At 38.8% G+C, this 22,442-nt stretch overlaps 1 protein-coding gene and 1 non-coding gene across 3 annotated transcripts in view; both read right to left on the reverse strand.

The window, feature by feature from the left end:
- Positions 1-22,442, reverse strand: part of KDM5A (lysine demethylase 5A) — an 88,046-nt gene that overhangs the window by 33,872 nt on the left and 31,732 nt on the right. For both annotated transcript variants that reach the window (XM_007170244.3, XM_028163526.2), the window contains exons 12-20: positions 21,063-21,225; positions 19,848-19,967; positions 16,552-16,746; positions 9,986-10,167; positions 9,476-9,600; positions 8,878-9,028; positions 7,454-7,568; positions 5,180-5,535; positions 1,458-1,596 (exon numbers count right to left, since the gene is read on the reverse strand). In XM_007170244.3, the coding sequence (XP_007170306.2) occupies positions 1,458-1,596; positions 5,180-5,535; positions 7,454-7,568; positions 8,878-9,028; positions 9,476-9,600; positions 9,986-10,167; positions 16,552-16,746; positions 19,848-19,967; positions 21,063-21,225 (1,546 nt within the window). The remainder of the gene's footprint in view (positions 1-1,457; positions 1,597-5,179; positions 5,536-7,453; positions 7,569-8,877; positions 9,029-9,475; positions 9,601-9,985; positions 10,168-16,551; positions 16,747-19,847; positions 19,968-21,062; positions 21,226-22,442) is intronic.
- TRNAE-CUC (transfer RNA glutamic acid (anticodon CUC)) lies at positions 10,979-11,051 on the reverse strand. Its single transcript has one exon. It is a non-coding gene; the product is annotated as a tRNA-Glu (tRNA).

A 22,442-nucleotide genomic window follows, 5' to 3' on the forward strand; every position in this document is an offset into this window, starting at 1 on the left:
TGGTACTAGGATAAGAATAGACAGAGAAGAGAATAATTGAAAGAGAAAAGAAAGCTCAGATACAGATAGGCTCAAGAAATATCATATTTACTACTACCCCCTTTTGTGCCCAACTACAGCCATCTGACTATAGAATACCTTCTGGCTAAGCCCAGACATAGACAGCCTCTCCCAAGTGATGTACCCTAAAGGGCAGCAGAAGCTGTCCACTCTCTTAGAGCTGACAAGCCAGTCCTCCCACTGAACGGAAGAGCTTGGTGAGGAACAGTCCTCTATAATCACACAGGAAAACCACGACAGCTACCTCTACTTGCAGGCTTGGTCCTTCAATCACAAGCAGCCAACTAAGGATTACCAGTCATCTGAGAACAACCAACTGCCTGAAATAGGCCGAAGATGAAACAAACAGAGGAGCTGTCCTGATGAAAAGAGGTAATTTTAAAAAACAGAACAGAAAGAGTAGCAGTTAAGCAGGTCTCAGAAAAAGTCAACTGAAAAGAAAGTAAAAGAGAAGTCATTAGAACTTGACACTTAGAATACTCTTTCTAAGGGCAGCAGTTTAGGGGGAGAATTGGCTTCCTTTTTCTTTCAGTGTAGTTCTACAATAAACAGTATTTACATACTCAATACGGTAAATGCTGCTTAACGGTTTTGTAATTCAGAAGAAAAATTACGTATTCAAGCACACTTTCATCTCTATCTAACACTTAACTCATTGTTTTGAACTACAGATGTATGATATATGTCTTGCCAACTAGAATATGCAATTTTGAGGTCCAGGGTTCTGTCTTTACACCCTTCCCTTACATTTCTGCTCCCAAACAACCAGAATAGTACCAAGAGTATTGTGGGGTTCAGTAAATGTTGATTTCATTTTCTTTTTCCGCCACTTATTTTAAAAGTAGTTGGGGGACAGCAGGGTGGGGTGGGGGGAATAAATTAGGAGTTTGGGATTAACATATACACACTACTATATATAAAATAAGTAAACAACAAGGACCTACTGTATAGCACCGGGAACTATACTCAATATCTTGTACTAACCTATAATGGAAAAGAATCTGAGAAAGAATACAAATGTATGTGTAAGTGAATCACTTTGCTGTACACTTGAAACTAGCACAACACTGTAAATTAACTATACTTCAATTTAAAAAAAAAGTAATTGGTGTACATGGCAAAAAAGTCAAAGAACACAGCAGGAAATAAACTCCTACTGCTAAGCATTAACTAAATGGCTAATTCTGTCATCTTTCATAGCAGGGAGTCAACAGAAACAAGTAAAGTTTAAACAGGTAATATATATTTTGAAATAAAAATCAGATGGAAAAACAAGTGAATTTTAAGTACATAATTATTTTAGTACAGTTACTCTATTCTAAAGAATTAAAGGCTTAAAGGATTCATCTATGAGACAGCATTACCTGAATGGTAGGACAATTCAAAAGGCTCTTTACCTGAATAGCTTCCACTTTAGTTGTCCATTCTCGAGCCTTTTGTAAGGCTTCTTTCAGGGACAACACATTGGGTAGAAAGGCTGGAATGTTCTTAGCTTCATTCACGATGCTTTCTAAACTTGCCACACTGTGCCGTGGTCTTAAAAAACACAGAAATAGGGTGGATGCATGAGGAAAAGTCAAACTACTACTACCAACACTTAAATAACATTTTAGAATGTGTAATGAACTTTCATACACATGACTTCACTTAATTCTTACCATAATCCTATAAGGGAGGCAAAACAGGTATTACCTCTATTTCTATTTTACAGACAAGAAAAGTTTAAGTCAAAGTAGATCAATTATTTTCCCCAAAGTCATTTAAAGTAGTAAATGGCACACATGAAACACTGACTCAGAATGAATCTCAGATCCCATGCTCTTTTTTTCACTAAATTACTTCTACTTTAGTTCTCCACAATATCTGAAATTGTCAGATGCATATTAAACAGCTATGTAGAAAGCAGTAGTCTAGAAATCCATTAACATTGACCAAGTACATTTAATTCAACTACTTTCATTAACACCTTGTTACACAAAGATGAATAAGACATAGACCTTATCCTCAACTCATCAAAATACAAGGTAAGAATGATACTTGTACTGGGAACTAAGAACAAATTACTATAGGTTCACTACCACCGGAAGCAGTAATTAATTCTGTCTGGGAGAGTTGAGAAGGGTTTTGAATTAGGCCTTAAAGAAGAAGTATAATTTGGTCAAGTGAAGGGTAAAGGAAAAACAACAGGAATATAATCAACAAAGACATGGAAAAAAATTTAAAAATAAGTTAAAAATAAGTTTAAGATGGGCGATGGTGAGAATGGGAGGTGGGGCAGGAGTAAAAGCAAGAAGCAGGGGAACTTGGCAGGAAAGAAAGACGCGGATTGAAAACTCTTGAGAGTCACGAATTTTGCTATGTGAGCAACAGGAAGCTATTGAGCGTGGAAACAGTTTGACCATCCATGAATCCTGCTATGTGCTGGGCATTGTGCTAGGTCCTAGAGATGATGAATGCACAAGAGTGACAGGGTCCTTGCCTCAGAAACTTTTTCATCTGGGGGGAGGTGATTATTAATAAAAAGTTACGATACACTGTAAGTGCAATGCTAAAGGAAAGTAAAGATGCTATCAGAATATACAGTAGGGGGACTTAATTGACTTGGCAGTGACGGAAGAATTCCCAGAAGTGACCTCTAAGCTTGCTTACCCTTTCTGAATAGGAACTAGTCAGGAAAGCTGGGACCAGACACTGGGTACGGGTGGTGGAGGTGCACCACAGGGGGTGGGCAGAGGGCAAGAGTGTTCCACAGGGGAATAAAATAAACACGTGCAAAGGTTCAGAGACAAGACAGAACTGGGGGTAGGAAGCACTATGTTTAGAACACAGAATGCAAGAGGGAGGATGGCAAGGGGTGAGGGTAGATATTTAAGCAAAGGGCTAGATTGCAGATGGCCTTATAAGTCAGGTTAAGGAAATGTGAACTTCACCCCAAGGGGAATGGGAAACAGTGAAGGGCTTTAAGCAAGGGAGTCCAACAGTCACACCTGTATTTTAGGAAAATACTAGTTTCAGTGCGGACGATGGCTTACAGAGGGGTGAGGTCACAGACGGAACCTGGTGCTGTGACCCAAGCCACCTGCAACAACAGTCCAGGGAAAAAGAGTGAAAGTGAAAACACTGAGCAAGTGTAATCAGCATGACTTGGTAGTTAACTGAGTCTGACGGCAAAGAAATAGAAGGGTGGGGTCAAAGTTAATTTCCAAAGTTCTGGCTTGTTCCAATGAGTGAAAGAGGGTATAAGTCAAAGAAAACAGGAACAAAGGGAAAGAACACGGGAAGGAGTTAACAAGGGTAATTCTGAATATGGGGAATTTGAGGTACTGATGGGACATCCTGTGGAATTATCTAACAGGCAGATGATATCTATAAAAAAAAATCTATGTTACAGATGAGAATTTGGAGTTAATCAGTATAAAGATGCTAAATGGAGACAAGAAATTAGATGAAATTTCCAAGGAGGTGTAAAGAGTGAGAAGTGGTCTCGGCCAGAATCTTGAGGAAAGCCATTCTGAACGAGGCAGAGAGAGATGGTCAGAGACAAAGGAGGAAGATATCCAGAAAGGAATGGTGAGCAGTGAACCAATGCTAAGAGATGAAGAATACAAAGTATGCGTTTCAGAAAGACAACTCAACAGGAGCTAGAAAAGGGAGGATTCACCTTCCCACTATCCCCACCAACCCCATCAGTCCTCTCTTTACCAACTTCATTCTCTTCACGACACTATCTGAAATTTGCTCACTCATTCACTTATTCACCTGTCTCTCCCCACTACGTCGGCTCTATTTCAGAGCAGGGACCTTGTGTGTCTTTTCCCTATGGCCTCCACAGCACTTAGAAACAGCACCTGGAGTGTAGTAGGTACTCCATAAATACTCACTGAATTGCAAAGATCAAGGGAAAACGTAACAGTTCTGTAACTAGGTCAGTGACAGTGGAGGTGAAGAAGAGAGATTCAAAAGGCATTCTGGAGGCAAAAATCACTAAAACTGGTTAAATGTAGGAAAATGGGAAAAAGAAAATTTTCAAGTATTACTACCAATAAAATTTCACTCAGTAGACTGCTGTCAGTTGTATCAGGTACAGCAAATCATAGTCTGCATTCCAAAGTTATTTAACTTTTCCCGTTTAATATGCTCCCACCTCCTAGAACTATCATGAATCTGAAGACATAATTTGAATGTTTCAGATAGGAAAAGCTACAAACTTTATTATGTATTCTCAGTGGCATCTGGAGAGCAAAATATCCAGCACACATGGAGCCTTTTCTTGGCTGAACAGAACTGTGTTGATTAAATCATCTAAGGGAAAGCCTATCAAAGGCATCCAAAATAAGTGCCTGGCAAAGTAATTAAGTACATGGAGACTTTGGAATGACGTGGAAAAGGCTTTAAATTTGTGCTGTTATTTGACAACTATGTGATCTCTGTAAGCGTCCCAGTTTCCTCATCCTCACAAAGGAAATTACATACATACTAATCTTAGGTGCTGAAGAAATACTTTCATAAAGAGCATTACAGTCAAACTGATGGACGCTTTACTTCAATCTCACAAGTCCAGTGGGTGCCAATGCTAACACCTCACACTCTCCTGCCTGATTCTCACCTCCCTCTACTTCCCTGCATGAATCCCCCACTCATGTAAAGACCACTTCACTTTTGTCACCTGAGCACATCCTACACATTCCTTAAGCTTAGCTTAGGGTATTTCTCTTACATCCCCTTCCACTTCAATCCCACTCATTCTTCAAGGCTCTATGTAAGTTCTTACCTTTCTCTCAAGCGTCTCTTCTGACCACCCAGGCTAACAATGATCTCTCCTCCTCTGAATCCTTCTAGCATTTTTCTGGACCTCTCAGTTAACAACATACTGCAACACAGCTTTGTATTTCTTAGCTCCTAACCAGAGTATCAGTAATGGAAGGGCTCTTATTAAAACAAGTACTCTGCACAGTGTGCACACAATACTTGAAACTGTCTGTATGCAGCCCAATCTGGTAACTTAGTGACCAGCCAGGGAAGGCACAAAACATTTAATTAAGACCCTCATGTTCCTCCTCCCTTTCCACTCTCTAACCTAGTTATTAAAGACGTGACAGTCACCAACATATGTGTTCACCTTGCCTGTAGGCAGACCTTAGCCTTTTCTTCCCATCGCTCAGAGACCGTAAGGAGCTCCTGAAGCTCAGCCATTGCTTTCTCCACGGCATGGTGGGGTGCCAACCCCACCCCAGAGTCTATCAATTTCTTCATGACATCCAAAGTGACCTGTTGTGGATCTGACAGGGTCAGTCGTACTTCATCCAACCATCGAGCCTGCTGTAGCTCTTGCTTTAGTCGGGCTAATTCAGGTAGCTCCACGTAGAGACCAGAGCCCATATCTATCAACATCTGCAGTTTGGAAGAATCTGGGGTTTCATCCATCATGGCCTCCTGAGCACGTTCATGAAACTCTTCCACGTCATCCAGTAGATTCTGAAAAGATCAAAAGAAAAAAAATAAAAAACAAACTTAAAAGATACAAAATGAGTATGGAATACATACAGTTCAGGCAAACTACCAAATTCTAGACTATCTAATAATCTCAGCATCATAGCACCAAACAGATATGATAAAGGCAAAAATATGTTTCTCTGTAATTACATACTCCTACTTTTAAATATGATTAATTCACTCAAAAAATATTTAATGACTGCTGACTTAGTTACAGGCACTATTCTAGGCATACACCATTAAACAAAAATACAAAGTCCTTGTCTTCAAGGAACACATATTTTAATATAAGTGGCCAGACAGTGAAGACATGAATAAAATGTTTCGGTTAGTTTTAAGTGCTATGAAAATCAAATAGGGCAATACAATACAATGTAATATAACAGTGATTAGAGGGGATTGGGGCGGAGGGGCATATTACTTTGCAATGACGGTCACAAAAGACAGATGAACCAAAACTAAAATGAGGAGGTAGAGGAGGGAACCGCATGGAGACCCGGAAGAGAGCAGTTCAGGCAGGGCAAATGATCACTGCAAAAGCTTTTAAAGAGGAACGAGCTTGTGTCTTGCTCCTAAGTGGCTGATGGGGAGCAAAGTGGAAGCAGGAGAAAGTAGTTAAGGAATAAGCAGAGGTCAGATTACATAGTGCCTTGTAGATTAATTACAATGAGTTTGGATTTCATTTAAATGGCTTTGGGGAACCACTGGGAGGATTTTAACCACATGGAAGTGGTATGATTTTATTCCTATTTTATTACATAATTACTCTTGCTACTGAATAAAAAATAAACTGTCGGGGACAAGAGCAGAAGAACAGAAACCAGTTAAGAAGTTGTTGCAGTAACCTAAGCGGCAGATTCCAGCGGTTCAGAGCCTAACTGAAGCAGTGGAGGTGATGACTCGCAGTTCACTCTGGGAGACGTTTTGGAAATAATACAATAGGAACACCTGTTTAGAGACGGAATGTGGTGCATAAGGGAAACAAAGGAATCAAGAATTTTGATTCATTAGAAGGCTTTTAAGATGTCTTTTAGTCTGCCAAAGGCAAATGCAGAGTATGCAACTGGATGTACGAGTCTGCAGAAAAGAAGAAAGGCAGTCAGAGCTGGGAATCAGCTGGACATAGGTGATATTTAACGTCATCAGAGAAGATATTAAAGAAAGGGCCAAGACTCCCAATATACTCCAAACTTAGAAGCCAAGCCAAAGAGAAATCAAACAGCTTCCCTAAAGAGAAGGAACTGTGAATTGTGAACCTAAGAAAACCAGAGAGTATGGTGTCAGATGTCTAGAAAAGAAAGTCTCTCAGGAAGGAAAGCATGGTCAACTAGCAAAACACTCTTATGACATGGGGTTAAAACAACACAACTGATACTGGACTTCACGGTTGATAATCTTTGTAAAAACCATTTTAGATACACAGCCATCGCCAAATCACAAAAACACACCACAAACTATCAAAAGATTACTAACTATGCAGATTCAGGTATTTGATACTTTTGAGATTTTACATATTCATTAAACCATGAGGGCCCTGGTAATTTCAGAGTTCTGCATTTTTAAAAGTTCATGAACTAGTAATCACTGATACATTCAGATTCCTTTAACTAATTTTTTACATTTCAATTACATCTATGTTAAATGGAGGTTCTGGCTTAAAATTAATATAGAAAAAAATATTCTAAACTAGCCTTAGTTCCAGAATTTTAAAGGGGGAATCAAGGACTAAGAATGAAGCCAAGAGATTCTTATTGCCTACTAAAAAACCTTAAATAGCAGCACTTATTTGAGAAAAGAAACAAAAGAACAAAAAAACGAATCTAGACACACTATTCTCTTTACCCAAAACAGGAGCCCATACTACAAAGGATATTACCCAAAAAAGAATGTGATACTCCACCTTTACTTGTCGAGCTTGGCTGATGACACATGGAAGACTAAAAAGCTGTTGGACAAAGGCCTTCAACTCTTCCACTGTCAGTTTGGTCCGAGTCCTCCCACTATCTGGGCTCTGCCTGATGTGAAATAATATTGAGACGTAAGTAAGAAAAATTCACAGTCATTCCCATATCAAAGGGGCTTCTAGTCTCTTTAGAATTCTAACCCAAGAAATCCCAGAATACTAGTGTTTGAGGGATTTCACTGCAATGGTGATCACTTCCAAATTAAGTGTTTAGCTCTTCGGGTAATGACTCAAAGTTACAGTTCCTCCAATCTCACAAGTATTAAACATTTCAAACATTTAATAAATTCCTCACAGTAAAATGTTAAGTTCACTGATAAAACTAAATCTTCTACCTCAAGAAACTTAAGACGTAGAACAAAGACCTTTAAAACCTGGCTTAGGAGACTATAAACCCTCAGAAACTGATTCAAAACTATGTCAGTATGTGCATTTTTCTAAGAAAAGGGTCTCTAAGCTTTCGCCAGATCCTCCAAGGGGGTCAGTGACCCAATGACAGGTGAAGAGTCACTGATCAATGTTGCTAAGAAAAGTTCTCTGATAAAATAGAATATAAAAAAACGTATAAAGCAATTAGAGACCCAATGTGAACTGCTATAGAAAAAGGCATTCAGATACAAGAGACGTGCTGGAATTACTAAGAAACAATACCACAGGGAATTAAAACACACGTGAATTACATGAAATTAAGGGCACATACTTCCAGCTCCGTAACAGCAGCCTCCCCAGCACCCAGGTTACTCGTTGCTGCCACCTGCCTTCAGCCTGTAGTATCGTTTATTTACAAATGCTTAGTACACACCTACGCTGTGCCAGGCATGCTTCAAAGCACAGCAATAAGAAAAAGGATGAAAATCCCCAACATTCTATCCTAGCATACCTTCTAGTGGGGTTGGGAAAGGAAGAAGGAGATAATATATAAGTAAATTCATCTATCAGGAGGTGACAGGGACAGGAGAAAAACAAAGCAGGAAAGAAGAATAAAAAGGCTGCAATTTTACAGAGGTTATCAGAGAAGGCCTCTCCAAGAATGCAACGTCTGAAAAAGACTTGAAAGAGGTGAGGGAATAAGCCACCTGGGTATCAGGGGAAGAGAACTCCAAGCAGAGCCAAGAGCAAGCGCGAAAGCCCTAAGCAGGAAGACACCTGTGTATACGAAGAACAGAGGGAGAGGGTTCAGGGTGGAGCAAGAAAGAAGGGAGGCCAGTAGGAAACAAGGTTAGGGCATTACTGGGGGAGGGAGAACACGGCCGCAAAAGACAGGGCAGGGCCTCACAGGCCAGTTAAGACTTTGCCTTTATTCTGGTCAAAACAAAACAAAACAGAAAACCACCGGAGAACTCAGCTCTTCTTAGTCTTACCTGTGCTTCTGCTTTTTGCTCAGAAGCAGCTGAGCCACAGAAGCACAGGTCTCAGCTTCTTTTACAGCATCCCTGAGTTTTCGAAAGAGATCATTTTCTGGATATTTCCTATCCTCAGCATCTTCCAGCATTACTCGTAATTCAATCAAATCTGTAAAAATAAATAAAAAGCCATATACTATGACCACAGAAAATTAAAAACCATTCACCAACCAATTAGCAGAAACACACCACAGCTGTGAAAATCTCACCAATACAATAAAAGCTTATGACCAGGTGCTCGTTTCTAATCCTTATAGACAATTTCTCTTTCTCAATAAGCCTTTAATGTTAGTCCACTGGTAACAATGGGGTTCCCCAAAATATATGATACATCTACTGCAAGTTAGCTATTTGTCCCATTTTACATCAACTTTTTCACTTAAAACAAGATTCTCAAACAGGAAATTAATTCTGTAGTGAACCAACCCATTAGTCTCTAATCTCGTATGAAGCCTAGGGTTTTTCCTTCCTGGAGGAAAAACACATAAAACAAAACAACGCCTCTTTCAAAGTGACAACCATTTCAGTGTATGCTTAAAAAAGGAAGAAACTTAACCTTTCTTGTGGTTGAAGTTGGCAGATAATGCTTCTGTAACACGACTGACCCAAGTGTCATAGGACTGTGCCCTGACTTTCACACCATACAGCAGAGAAGGGAGGTCCTCTAATGGGTAGCGATATCTAAAAAAAAAAAAAACACCACACAAGAAAATAAAAACTTCCAAAAACCAACAACTTGAAAATAAATTAAAATTTACATACAATCCGCTTAAGGAAAGTAAAATGGCCAGGGGAACGGGGTTTTGGTATATACATAAAGAGAAAATCTAAGACGCCCACCGAGTTTTAATTCAGGGAGAGACAAGGAACATGTGAAATCAACTTGATAAAACAACTAACTTTAGGTGCCAAGTTTAGGGCCAACTTTAATGGGCTGGTCCTCAAGCAAGGAGGCAAACAGACAAGAGGTTACCAGTCCAAACACAGGGAAGGGCTTTACAAAGGACAGTACTGACATTAATTTTAAACGACGGTAACAGAAGTTTTACAAGAAACTTCTGGATACCTGAGACATTTTTTCTGCATGGGGCAGGGGCACAGATCAGTTGGATGGTAGAGACACACGAGCCGCTCAGGATTACAGGCGCACGTGAGAGCAGAGAGAAAACAGGTGGTTCTGCATGCTGCACACTGTCGCTCGTCGTCGGGAACAAGTTCAAACACTTCTTCTTGCGACACCAGGACACCCTGCAATACAACTGATGTCACTACCTCAAGCCTCTCCAGTCTTCCAAGCGTCAGAGAGCGCGGTTACCACGTGTTTTTCTCCTCCGACAACATAAACGTGGGGGTGCGATGGCACGTCATCAAAATGCTTTCTAAAAACACCACCATTTTTTTATGAGCAAAACTAAACCTTGGTGTCTAAGAATGCACATGTGACTGAGGAAACATTTTTAAATGCAGGAAATGATTACTACAAATGTTAAAAGTCATTTTTTGAGGGAAGGAAAGGAACCTGTAATTGGGAGGTACTTTCAAGATGGCTGACAGAGGTTTTTTTTGCACAGTAAGCCAATACTTTTTTATTTACTAGTATTATTTTCTAATATATTTTGCCCTAAAAGCCTTTTTGTATATACAATTTTTAAAGGTTACACGCCATTTACAGTTATTACAAAACATTGGCTAGCTGATAAAAGTTCTATTTCCTGACCATACTGTGATGACAACAGAGTTTACTACATAATAATTCACGAGTTCTGTTTGTCTTATGTGGTTTTGTTTCCTATATAAAATAAGAAAAAGATAAGTCGAAAATAAAAATTACTGTCCCCAGGGACAATATACCCTTGAACCAGAAATATTAGTAATCGATCATCTAAAAATAACACTGATCAAATATATGCAAGGATAAAGAAATGTAACATTAAACTATGCAAATCTAAATATAATCTACTTCAAAAAGGCATCAAAAAGAAAGCTAATCTTTTTTAACAGATTTTATTCTATTTTTTATTTATTTTTGGCCGCCCTGCTGCAGCTTGCAGGTTCTCAGTTCCCCGACCAGGGATTGAACCCTGGGCCCTCAGCAGTGAGAGTGCGAAGTCCTACCACTGGACCACCAGGGAATTCCCAAGAAAGTTAATCTTTTATATACAGAATGGATAAACAACAAGGTCTTACTGTATAGAACAAAGAACTATATTCAATATCCTATGATAAACCATAATGGAAAAAAGAATATATATCTGTAAAACTCAATCACTCTGCCGTATAGCAGAAATTAACAACACTGTAAATCAACTATATGTCAATAAAAAAATATCAAAGTTGAAAAAAAAAAAGAAAGCTTATCAAGTTCAGCATGCCACTTTAAGAAAGTAAAGGCGGGGCTTCCCCGGTGGCGCAGTGGTTGGGAGTCTGCCTGCCGATGCAGGGGACGCGGGTTCGCGCCCTGGTCTGGGAGGATCCCACATGCCGCGGAGCAACTAGGCCCGTGAGCCACAACTGCTGAGTCTGCGCGTCTGGAGCCTGTGCTCCGCAACAGGAGAGGCCGCGGCAGTGAGAGGCCCGCGCACCGCGATGAAGAGTGGCCCCCGCTTGCCGCAACTAGAGAAAGCCCTCGCACAGAAACGAAAACCCAACACAGCCATAACTAAATAAATAAATAAATAAATTTAATAAAAAAAAAAAAAAAAAAAAAAAAAAAAAAAAGAAAGTAAAGGCACTTGAAGTGCATTTTACAAAAAGACTTCCATTTAAAAGACAAGGGGGTTCCGTTTACAGTTTCTACTTACTTGAGCAAGGTACTTACACACCAGTAAATAAAGAAGTAAATCTGGGGGAAGGTAAATGCTGTGTATTATATCCCTTCCAACTTAGAGATTAACAAATACCAGCATATTAACGAACCAGAGAAGTTTTACAGTAAAGAATTCCATTCATTTTATCTTGGTTCTTTGAAAAATTCAATAAAATTGATAAGCCTCTAGCCAGGCTAACTAATAAAAGAGAACATCACTACAGATGCCATGGACATTAAAAGGATAAATAAAGGAATACTAGGAACAACTCTATGCCCACCAATTCCTTGAAAGATACAAGCTGTCAAAACCTACACAAGAAGAAATAGACAACCCGAATAGGTCTGTATCTAGAAAGAAATTCAAACAATACTTAATAACCTCCAAAAACAGAAAGCACTGGACCCAGACAGGTTCACTGGTGAATTCTACCAAAGATTTATGGAAGAAATTATACCAATTCTCTATAATCTCTTTCAGAGGATGGTAGAAGAGGGAATATTTCTTAACTCATTCTGAGGCCAGCATTACCTTAATACCAAAACCAGACAAAAACATCACAAGTAAAGAAAAATACAGGCCAATATCTCTCGTGAACACAGATGCAAAAATCCTCAATAAAATGTATGCAAATTGAATCCAACACTGTATATACACCACAATCAAGTGGGATTCATCCCAGGTATGCAATGCTGGTTCAACATTCAAAAATCAATTAAAGTAATCCTATCGATAGGCTTAAGATGAAAAATCACTTGATCACATCAATAAATGCAGAAAAAACATTTAACAAAACCCAACTCCTATAGCTGGTAAAAACTCTCAATGAACTAGAAATAGAGTGCAACTTCTTCAACTTGATAAAGAGTATCTATTAAAAAAAACCTATAGTTAAAATTATACTTAATGAGAAACTTTCCCACTAACATCAGGTACAAGGCAAGGACGTCCTCTCCCACCACTCCTTTTTAACATCGTTCTGGAAGTCTTAGCTAAGCAATAAGACAAGAAAAGGAAATAAAAGGTATACAGATTGGGAAGAAACAAAACCATCTTTGTTCACAGATGACAAAATCATCTATGTAGAAAATCTGAAAGAGTCAACAAAAACACTCTTAAAATAAACAATTATAGCTAGGTTACAGGATAAAGGTTAATATACAAAAGTCAATTTCTTTCCTATATACCAGCAATGAACAAGTGGAATGTGAAATTAAAAACATAATGCCATTTACATTAGCACCCCTAAAAATGAAATACAGTTGAACCTTGAACAACACAGGTTTGAACTCTGTGGATCCACTTACATTTGGATTTTTTTTCAATAGTAAATACTACAGTACTCTACAGTCTGTGGTTGGCTAAATCTACAGATGCAGAACCGTGTGTGCAAAAGAACAGCGTATACAGAGGGCTGACTATAAATTTTTTTTAAGTAATTTTATTTTATTTATTTATCTTTTGGCTGCACTGGGTCTTCGTTGCTACGCGTGGGATTTCTCTCTAGTTGTGGCAAGCGGGGGCCACTCTGTAGCAGTGCATGGGCTTCTCATTGCGGTGGCTTCTCTTGTTGTGGAGCATAGGCTCTAGGCACACAGGCTTCAGTAGCTGCAGCACGTGGGCTCAGTAGTTGCAGCATGCGGGCCCTAGAGTGCGCAGGCTTCAGTAGTTGTGGCTCATGGTCTCAATAGTTGTGCTTGCAGGCTCTAGGGTGTGCGGGCTTCAGTAGTTGTGGTGCACAAGCTTAGTTGCTCCACGGCATGTGGGATCTTCCCAGACCAGGGCTCAAACCCATGTCCCCGCATTGGCAGGCAGATTCTTAACCACTGCGCCACCAGGGAAGGCCCTGACTATAAATTCTATGTGGATTTTCAATTTAGTGGAGGGTTGCCACCCCTAACCCCCACATTGTTCAAGGGTCAACTGTACTAAGGTATCAAACAAAATATGTACAAGGAAGAAAACTATAAAACTAATGAATGAAATCAAAGAACTAAGTAAATGGAGAGATATTCCACGTTCACAGAAAGAGAAACTCAATACTGTCAAGATGTCACTTATTCCCAACTTAAATCTGTAGAGTCAATGCAATCCCAATCAAAATTCCAACAAGTTATTTTATGGATATTGACAAAGTAATTCTAAAATTTATATAGAAAGGCAAAAGACCCATAATATCCAACTCAACATTGAAGAAGAAGAACAAAGTTGGAGGACTGACCCTACTCAACTTCAAGACTTACTATATAAAAACTACAGTAGTAACCGAGACAATGTGGTGGTATTAATGAAAAAATAGACAAATATATCAATGGAACAGAACAGAGAGCCCACAAACAGTTGAAAGATTGCATCCACAGAATAACCTGCACACAGATGTTTACAGCAGCTTTATTCATATTACCAAAACGTGGACGCAATCGATGTCCTTCAGTAGGTGAATGGTTAAATAAACCACCCAGACAACGAATTATTATTCAGTGCCAAAAAGAAATGAGGTACTGAGCCATGAAAAGACACAGAAGAACCTTAAACACATATTACTAAGTGTAAGAAGGCATTCAGAAAAGGCAACATACTGTATGATTTCAACTATATGACATTCTGGAAAAGGCAAAACTATAGATAGTGAAAAGATCAGTGTTTGCCAGGGGTTTGGGGGGCAGAGAAGATAAACAGGGAAGTTAAAATACTCTGTATGATACTTTAATGATGGATACATGTCATTATATATTCATCCAAAGCCATAAAATACACAACACTAAGAGTGAACCATAATATAAACTATGGATTTGGGGTGATTATGATGCATCAATGTAGGTTCATCAATTATAAAAAACGTCCCACTCTGGTGGGGGATACTGGTAACACAGGAGGCTGTGCATGGGTGGGGCAGGGGATAAATGGGAACTCTCTGGACCTTCTCTCACTTTGCTGTGAACTTAAAACACTCTAAAAAAATAAAGTCTTGTTAAAAAAAATAATAAAATACAAAGGTTAATAAAAAAAACATGATCAGGGCTTTCCTGGTGGCACAGTGGTTAAGAATCTGCCTGCCAGTACAGGGGACACGGGTTTGAGCCCTGGCCCAGGAGGATTCCACATGCCACGGAGCAACTAGGCCTGTGCGCCACAACTACAGAGCCTGCGCTCTAGAGCCCGCGAGCCACAACTACTGAGCCCGTGAGCCACAACTACTGAGCCCGCGTGCCACAACTACTGAGCCCGCGTGCCACAACTACTGAAGCTTGTGTGCCTGGAGTCCGTGCTCCACAACAAGAGAGGCCACGACAGTAAGAAGCCCTCGCACCGCAACGAAGAGCGGCCCCCGCTCACCGCAACTAGAGAAAGCCCACGCACAGCAACGAAGACCCAATGCAGACAAAAATAAATAAATAAGTTATTATAAATAAATAAATAAACATAATCAAAACAAAGCTTTAAGAATACAGGTATAAAGTGAGAATAGTAACTATCAGGCATACATTAACATATCCCCAAAATGTAAAAAAAATGTTTTAAGAAGATGCATTTGTATCTTACTTTCTTGTTTCTTTCACAGGTAATTCAAGTAAATAGAAAAAGAAATCTAACCATTTAGCAAATATTCTCATTTCTAAGTTAACTTAAATTCTTAAAAATAACCAGCATTAAATATTTTGTAATAATAGTATTTATATCATTTCTAAAATGTATAGTTTTATATTTTGGTTTATAGATTTTTTTCCCCCATTTGTGCCAATAAGAAGAGTAGTTAAATTGGATCAGCTTTACTTTTCAGATCCAAATTGCTAGTCCACTGTATTCTTCCTTAGCTTAAACCTATTTTCATTCTCTTAAGACTCTTCAGATCTAGGGCTTCCCTGGTGGTGCAGTGGTGAAGAATCCATCTGCCAATGCAGGGGACACGGGTTCAAGCCCTGGTCCAGGAAGATCCCACATGCCACGGAGCAACTAAGCCCGTGCACCACAACTACTGAGCCTGCGCTCTAGAGCCCGTGAACCACAACTACTGAGCCCAAGCGCCTAGAGCCCGTGCTCTGCAACAAGAGAAGCCACCGCAATGAGAAGCCCATGCACCACAAGGAAGAGTAGCCACCACTCACTGCAGCTAGAGAAAGCCCACGCGCAGCAACGAAGAGCCAACGCAGCCAAAAATAAATAAATAAATTTATTAAAAAAAAAAAAAAAAAGAAAGAAAGTAGACTGTACGAGAGCAGGAGGAAGCATGGTACAAAGCCAGTGAGGCCACCTATGCAGGGAGGGTTAGGGAAAATGGGCCTAGATGTGGCTGAAGACAGAGATTTTTCTCATTTACTATCCATTTCAGTATGATCAATGTTTAGTTTATTCTAAGCATTCAAAATCCCAACACTGGGTTATTCAGCCCTTCTTACATTCATTAAAAACTTAGAATGTAGGGAAACACAGATTGATTTAACTCTGACAGTCTGCAATCACCAGAAACATAATTTTTATTCAATTACAAAGCTGAGAGAGACAAAAAGAATTTGAATTTTCTTGCTTAAAGAAGTAATACTATATGTAGGAGATTTTAAAAAATACATACATACCTAAGAAATTCTACCTGATAGGACTGCATTTTTAAAACTCTAGAGATGATGACATCAAGATTCCTAAAACTTTTTCACCTTAAAGAAACCAAAACGGCAAGTACAGAAGTGTGAAATCTTCTCCAAACCAGTAATTTTTGCGTTCAACTTCTAGAGGGATCAAAGATGAAAATGGATTCTTTCCACAGGTTTAAATTTTGGTATATCCCGTGAGCAGTATCAACTACAGGAAACGTGCTCAGCAAACTCACCATCTGCATAACAGACTCCCTTAACCGTGTCTCCTCTTCAGTCAGGAGAGTCAACTCCTTGCACACCATGGCGGCAAGCCCCACGTCCAAGCATTCCGGATCTGCTGCCATCTTGAAAATTAGTTCCTCGTGCGAGAAGACACAATGGCGCCTCAGCCGACGGTAATGACTGACACACTGACGGCCAATGGGCAACTGAAAACAAGATTCTCAAATTACTTGCTTATAACACATTCCAGAACAGAACCACTACTTACCCCCCAGATCCTCTCTTTTATTATAAAGAACAGAGAATAACAACGTCCATTTGAACATAAAAGGTAACTGTAAGTATTAAACCTTTACCCCCCAGCAAGAACTTCAAAGGCCTTCCCACAGGAAATTCCCATAACTTGAGATGTTGAGCTTCCGGCCTAAGCTGATTTTCTACTCATTATGTACCTCAAGAAGTATGAGTTCCTTGATATATAAATGAGGCAGCAAACTCTTTTAGACCAGTCTAGTATGAGACTGCTCTTATAGGAAAAAGAAAAAAATTGTTCAGGCTATCAAGGGGTAATTGGACATATTCAGCACTGATGTTTCCACAGAACAAACAACAGATGCTACTATCAATACAAGGGAGGGAGGGAGGGAGGGGAAAAAAGCACTACTTAAGCAGTTCACATGGACTAACTTTATTTTTTATAAGGACCAAAGCAAAAGACAATTTAGATTTTAGCATCTAGAGATTATTTTTAAAACTACCAGTCTGGCCTAAAGAGAATTCAAAGTGAAACCATGAGATTATATACTTTAATTTTCCTAAGTGAGATAAATCACTAAATGATCACTTCTCATAAATCAACAGCTACACTTTTTAAGATAACTTCTGAAAATCTATCAAGCTTTAAAACAAATTGATACTAGCTATGCTACACAAACTCTCTCTCTCCAGCTTCTTTCCTTCCCTCAAGTGGAAAAACCTGGGTGTCTGAAGTTTTGGTTTGTATTTGAAAACCGTAATATAAAAGAGAAAAAATAAGAAAGTGGACCTTTAAGAACACCTTTTAGAGCTCGCCTCCATTCTGAGAAAGGCAGAAGGGAATCACAGGAATCAGAGTTCCAGAGTACAAGACCATCTCTGAATCAAGCATTATTTCCGTACTCTTCCAAAGAAACAATTGTTCCCAAGAAAATATATATACTGAGCTTATGATTGGCGACTATCTTGTCTAATAACAATATACAATTATTTCATTTCTTAATTCTCAGAAATTTACTCTTTAAACATTTCTCAAATACTTAAAACAAGAGCAAGAAGAAAAACAAAACTGTAGGATTTGCAGTTTTTAATTATTATTGATACAATATACAAGGAAGCCACATAAAATAGAACTGATTGTCCATTGTGGCTTATAAAAATCAGTACCATCACTTCATTCTAGATATAAAGCTACTTTTACTTTTCACTTATATCACACCCTTCTCCTAAAGAGTATCAAGGGATTTCACAAATATCATCTCACTTGTTTGGGGTTAAGTGAACCTTAGCATCTTTACATAGTAGGTAAAAAAAAAAAAATTAGGACCAGTGAAATTAAAAGTGCTGTCCCGGGACTTCCCTGGTGACGAAGTGGTTAAGAATCCACCTGCCAAGGCAAGGGACACGGGTTCGAGCCCTCGTCCGGGAAGATCCCACATGCCGCGGAGCAACTAAGCCCATGCACCACAACTATTGAGCCTGTGCTCTAGAGCCCGCAAGCCACGACTACTGAGCGTGTGCACCTAGAGCCCATGCTCCGCAACAAGAAGCCTGCGCGGGACTTCCCTGGTGGCCCAGTGGTTAAGAATCCGCCTTCAATACGGGAGGCGCAGGTTCGACCCCTGGTCGGGGAATGAAGATCCCACATGCTGTGCAGCACAGCCAAAAAAAACCCAAAAAACAAACAAACAAACAAAAAACAAAAAAAAAGAAGCCTGCGCACTGCAACCAAGAGTAGCCCCCACTCCCCACAACTAGAGAAAGCCTGCGTGTGGCAACGAAGACCCAACAGAGCCAAAAAAACCCCCAAAAAACAAAAAAACAAAAAGTGCTGCCCAAGGGACTTCCCTGGCGGTCCACTGGTTAAGACTCCACGCTTCCACGGCAGGGGCTGCGGGTTCGATTCCTGGTTGGGGCACTAAGATCCCACATGCCACGTGGCACAGCCAAAAAAAAAAAAAAAGTGCTGTCCAAGATCAAACGTCAATAATAGTGATCACATTAAAGGCAGAAATCATCTCTAACTCATCTCTGAATCACCTCCATTTCCCACCCTACACCTACCTAGCCAAGGAACAAGTAAATCATAAACACATAATACATGTTAGCTGAGGTTTTAAAATAGAGTTCAAGTCCAAGGCAAAGCCCTAACCTCAGTCCTGCTCCTGTTGCTTTCTAACAAGTAAGAAGTTTAGAATTACTAGGTCATATAAGATTGTTCATTATACAATTTCATTCATTAGCCAAGGAAACAATATGGTTAATCATGAAATTTAACAAATTAAGGTGCCCACAGAAAATATAAGATCCAGTATTACTAAAAAAACATCCCCCCAAATGTTAGGAGAGGTGACAAAAAAACAGCCTCACTAAAAGAAAAATAGAGTCAAAGAGCGTATGATAGGTTTGCAGTCTTTTCCCCACCGACATGACGTAAAAATAACTAATTACTTTTTGATATCTACCTCATTTAAAAGCAAAATAGCAATCAATGGCAATACCATTTACACAAAAGTGCAGCCCACAGAGATCTCAATATTATAGCTACCCTTTAAAATAAAATTTTTTAAAAAGAATATAGAAAACATAAAATAGCAGGAAGAATAAAATCACCTAATTATCTATCAGAAGGAAAAAAATAAAGGAATATTTTAAGATAAAAATCAGAACTGGATATTTTAAGGTAAAAATCAGAGCTAGATATTTGTAAACGTGGTATAATTAATTCTTGAAAAGATGTGGTCACCTTTCTAAAATCCAAAAGCGCTCAGAGAAAGCAAAGACTAGAGGAATTACATTCTCAGAAAAAGATTCAGAAAACATCAACTGCCCATTTAAAATTCAAATAAAATGAGAAAATAGCAAATGAGAAGTAATGAACTATAATATCTTCCAAATAAAAACTACCTGGAACTCCGTAAACGGCAACAGACATTCGAGTCTCCACTGAAATATCCATGGGCCCTCCCTCCCCAGCTAAGCAAGCACAGCAATTAAGATGCATTTTCTGGGGCTGTTAGTAGACACAACAGCTACTTGCTATCGAACAGACCCAGTCAGCAGTACAGAAGTTCACAGCCTCAGCGAAGTTGTAGCCTTGATTAAATCCAGAGTGATAGGCCCGAGGAAACGTCACAACAAACTCGCCAGCACACTGATTGGTCCTATACACCTAAATGCAAATTGGGAACAGGGTACAAAAACAAAACAGAAGAAAAACAACAAAAAAGGGAGACATTTTATGTCAGTTTCGGAAGCATTTTTCAAACCTGAAAACAATAAAGCATTAACCTACACAGACCAGTATCAGGGTTGAAGAAGCAGTCAGAGTTTCACCTTCTTAAAATAGTCACTGATAAATTATAGTAATTCATGACAAGAGTTCACAGCCTATAGAAATTTTCAAGGAGAAAACGCTACTCTCATGAGCTACTAGTTTCCTAACCTAATAAAGTTTTTACAGTTAAGAGAATTTTTCTTTTATTCCTTTCATTCTTGTGTTGTAAACAGTGGGAAAGGATGGAATTTCATCCTACTTTTGGATAATTTTTTCTGGAAACTAACTGATTAGCTCATAATGTCATATGGAGAGACCCCCCCCAAATCAGTTTTCCTGAATCTCTTTGTTTTATGATAATACTATGTCTTCTGAAAAGTCCCAGATTCTGCCTAAATTTACTCTTTAAAGACAAAGTAACATTACTATCACTCGATCTACTTTCTCAATAAGGTTATGATGACTACTTGACTACATGTAGCAAACATTAAATTTATACTTTATCAGGTGTTCGTAGCTTAAATTTAATAATCATTTTCAAACCTAAAAGTTTAAAAGCAGAAAAGGTATTCATTGTATATTTTTACTTCATTATCTCATGTGAAAGAGGCTATGAAATCTTTATACGAAATATGGGAATATGATCTCCACAAGGATAAGCGTTAGTTATTAGAACTACCACTTAAAATACTTATACTTTGGTTAAATGGGGATAATAAAGAATATGAGATTTTTATTAAAACCAGGATATACTGAAAACATGGCTATTCTGATAGGTTGCTATACATAAGGTAAATGTGATTCATACTTTACAACACCCCATTCTTAATCAAATAAACGTTATTCCCTTCAGAGTAGAACTTCTAATTTGGCTCGAAGATGATGTGATCTTTTATTCCCCATTACAAAACAAGCATATACTGTGACTCTAATCAAAAGCGTACATAACTTTAAGTTTAAAAGACTGAAGGGAGATGCAAAAAGACTCACAGGCACACCATGCTCCATTAGCACATTGGGGTTCATGATGGTGACTAACTGATGTAGGAGATCAGGCTGGGATTCAAATAACTCAGGGGCCAGCTCCCTCATCACCTCCTCCAGTTGTTCTGCCGCATGAGATGGCACACCGTACCATGTCTTTGGCTCCCCCCTAGCAAAAGAAATAACTGTTTATCTAGGTAGAGCACGGTGCCAATGAGGCCAGGGTCTCCGATTCAAATCCACTAAATTAGCATTAACTTGGTCTTGCTCCATGGCCATAGATTATATGCCCTGAATCCTAGCGACCATCTCAAAAATCTGTGCTATTATTCATAATAGGGGGTAAGGCAAGAGTATATGGATAGGTAGGTACGTACTTATCACTACAGAAAAGTGATTCAAAGTGTATAAACTCTTTAAGGTAGATCAGTAAACAGCATCTTCAAATAGGAAAGATGCTATATGAAAAGCAAGCATTGTTCCAAAGGATACTGACACACTGCCTGATCCACAGGTCCACTGGACATTCCAATTATCCCCACAATGATCAAAGTAAAAGTCAATGCCCTTTAGAGTACTTTTACATAACTTCACTGAGTTCAATTTTACTATCCAAGGAAGTAAGCCAAGGCGAGAAATTGTTGAAACCCTGAATATAGTTCTGTCTATGAATCTTAAGACCAAACACTTGGCATCATTAATACACTAGACTTTAGTGGACTAGAGTTTTATTTATAATACTAAGTTGAACTTTTAAGGAACTGGATTTAATTAGTCATGCTATCTACAGAATAGCTGAATTTCTTAGCCCTCATACAATTCATCGTGCTATCTCTATAGAAACTTACTGAGATGACTGAAAATGTTCTGTATCTATGCTGGGCAATACAGGAGCCACTAGTCACAAGTGACGATAAAGCACTTAAAATGCGGTTAGTGCAACTGAGGAAGTAAACTTTAATTTTACTTAATCTTAACTAATTTAAATAGCCACATGTGGCTAGAAGCTATCATATTACACAGCACAGCGATGAAGCAGAGAAAGAAAATCATTAGAGTTTTCCAATGCATAGTGTGATCTGAGCAGTATCTTTCAAATGGAGAGAAATACATCATTTGGTTAAGATCAGAATACTGGACAAGGGACTGGATAAGTAAATAAAAGCTGTGGGTGCGACACAAAAAAACCAGCGAAAAAATTTAATGAATACACATGTAACACACGCATTTTTAGAGCAAACGTTATTAAAAAGGAAAAAAAAAATCAAAAATTTCAATTTGAAATTTTTCAAATTTCAACCTTAAATACTGAAGGTTAGTCAGATCTTAATTATATAAACTTTAAATATCCTGCCTTGCATTTCAAAAGTTACACCAAAGAAATTT

This window comes from Balaenoptera acutorostrata, chromosome 11 (genome assembly GCF_949987535.1).
Source record: "Balaenoptera acutorostrata chromosome 11, mBalAcu1.1, whole genome shotgun sequence".
Classification (NCBI taxonomy): domain Eukaryota; kingdom Metazoa; phylum Chordata; class Mammalia; order Artiodactyla; family Balaenopteridae; genus Balaenoptera; species Balaenoptera acutorostrata.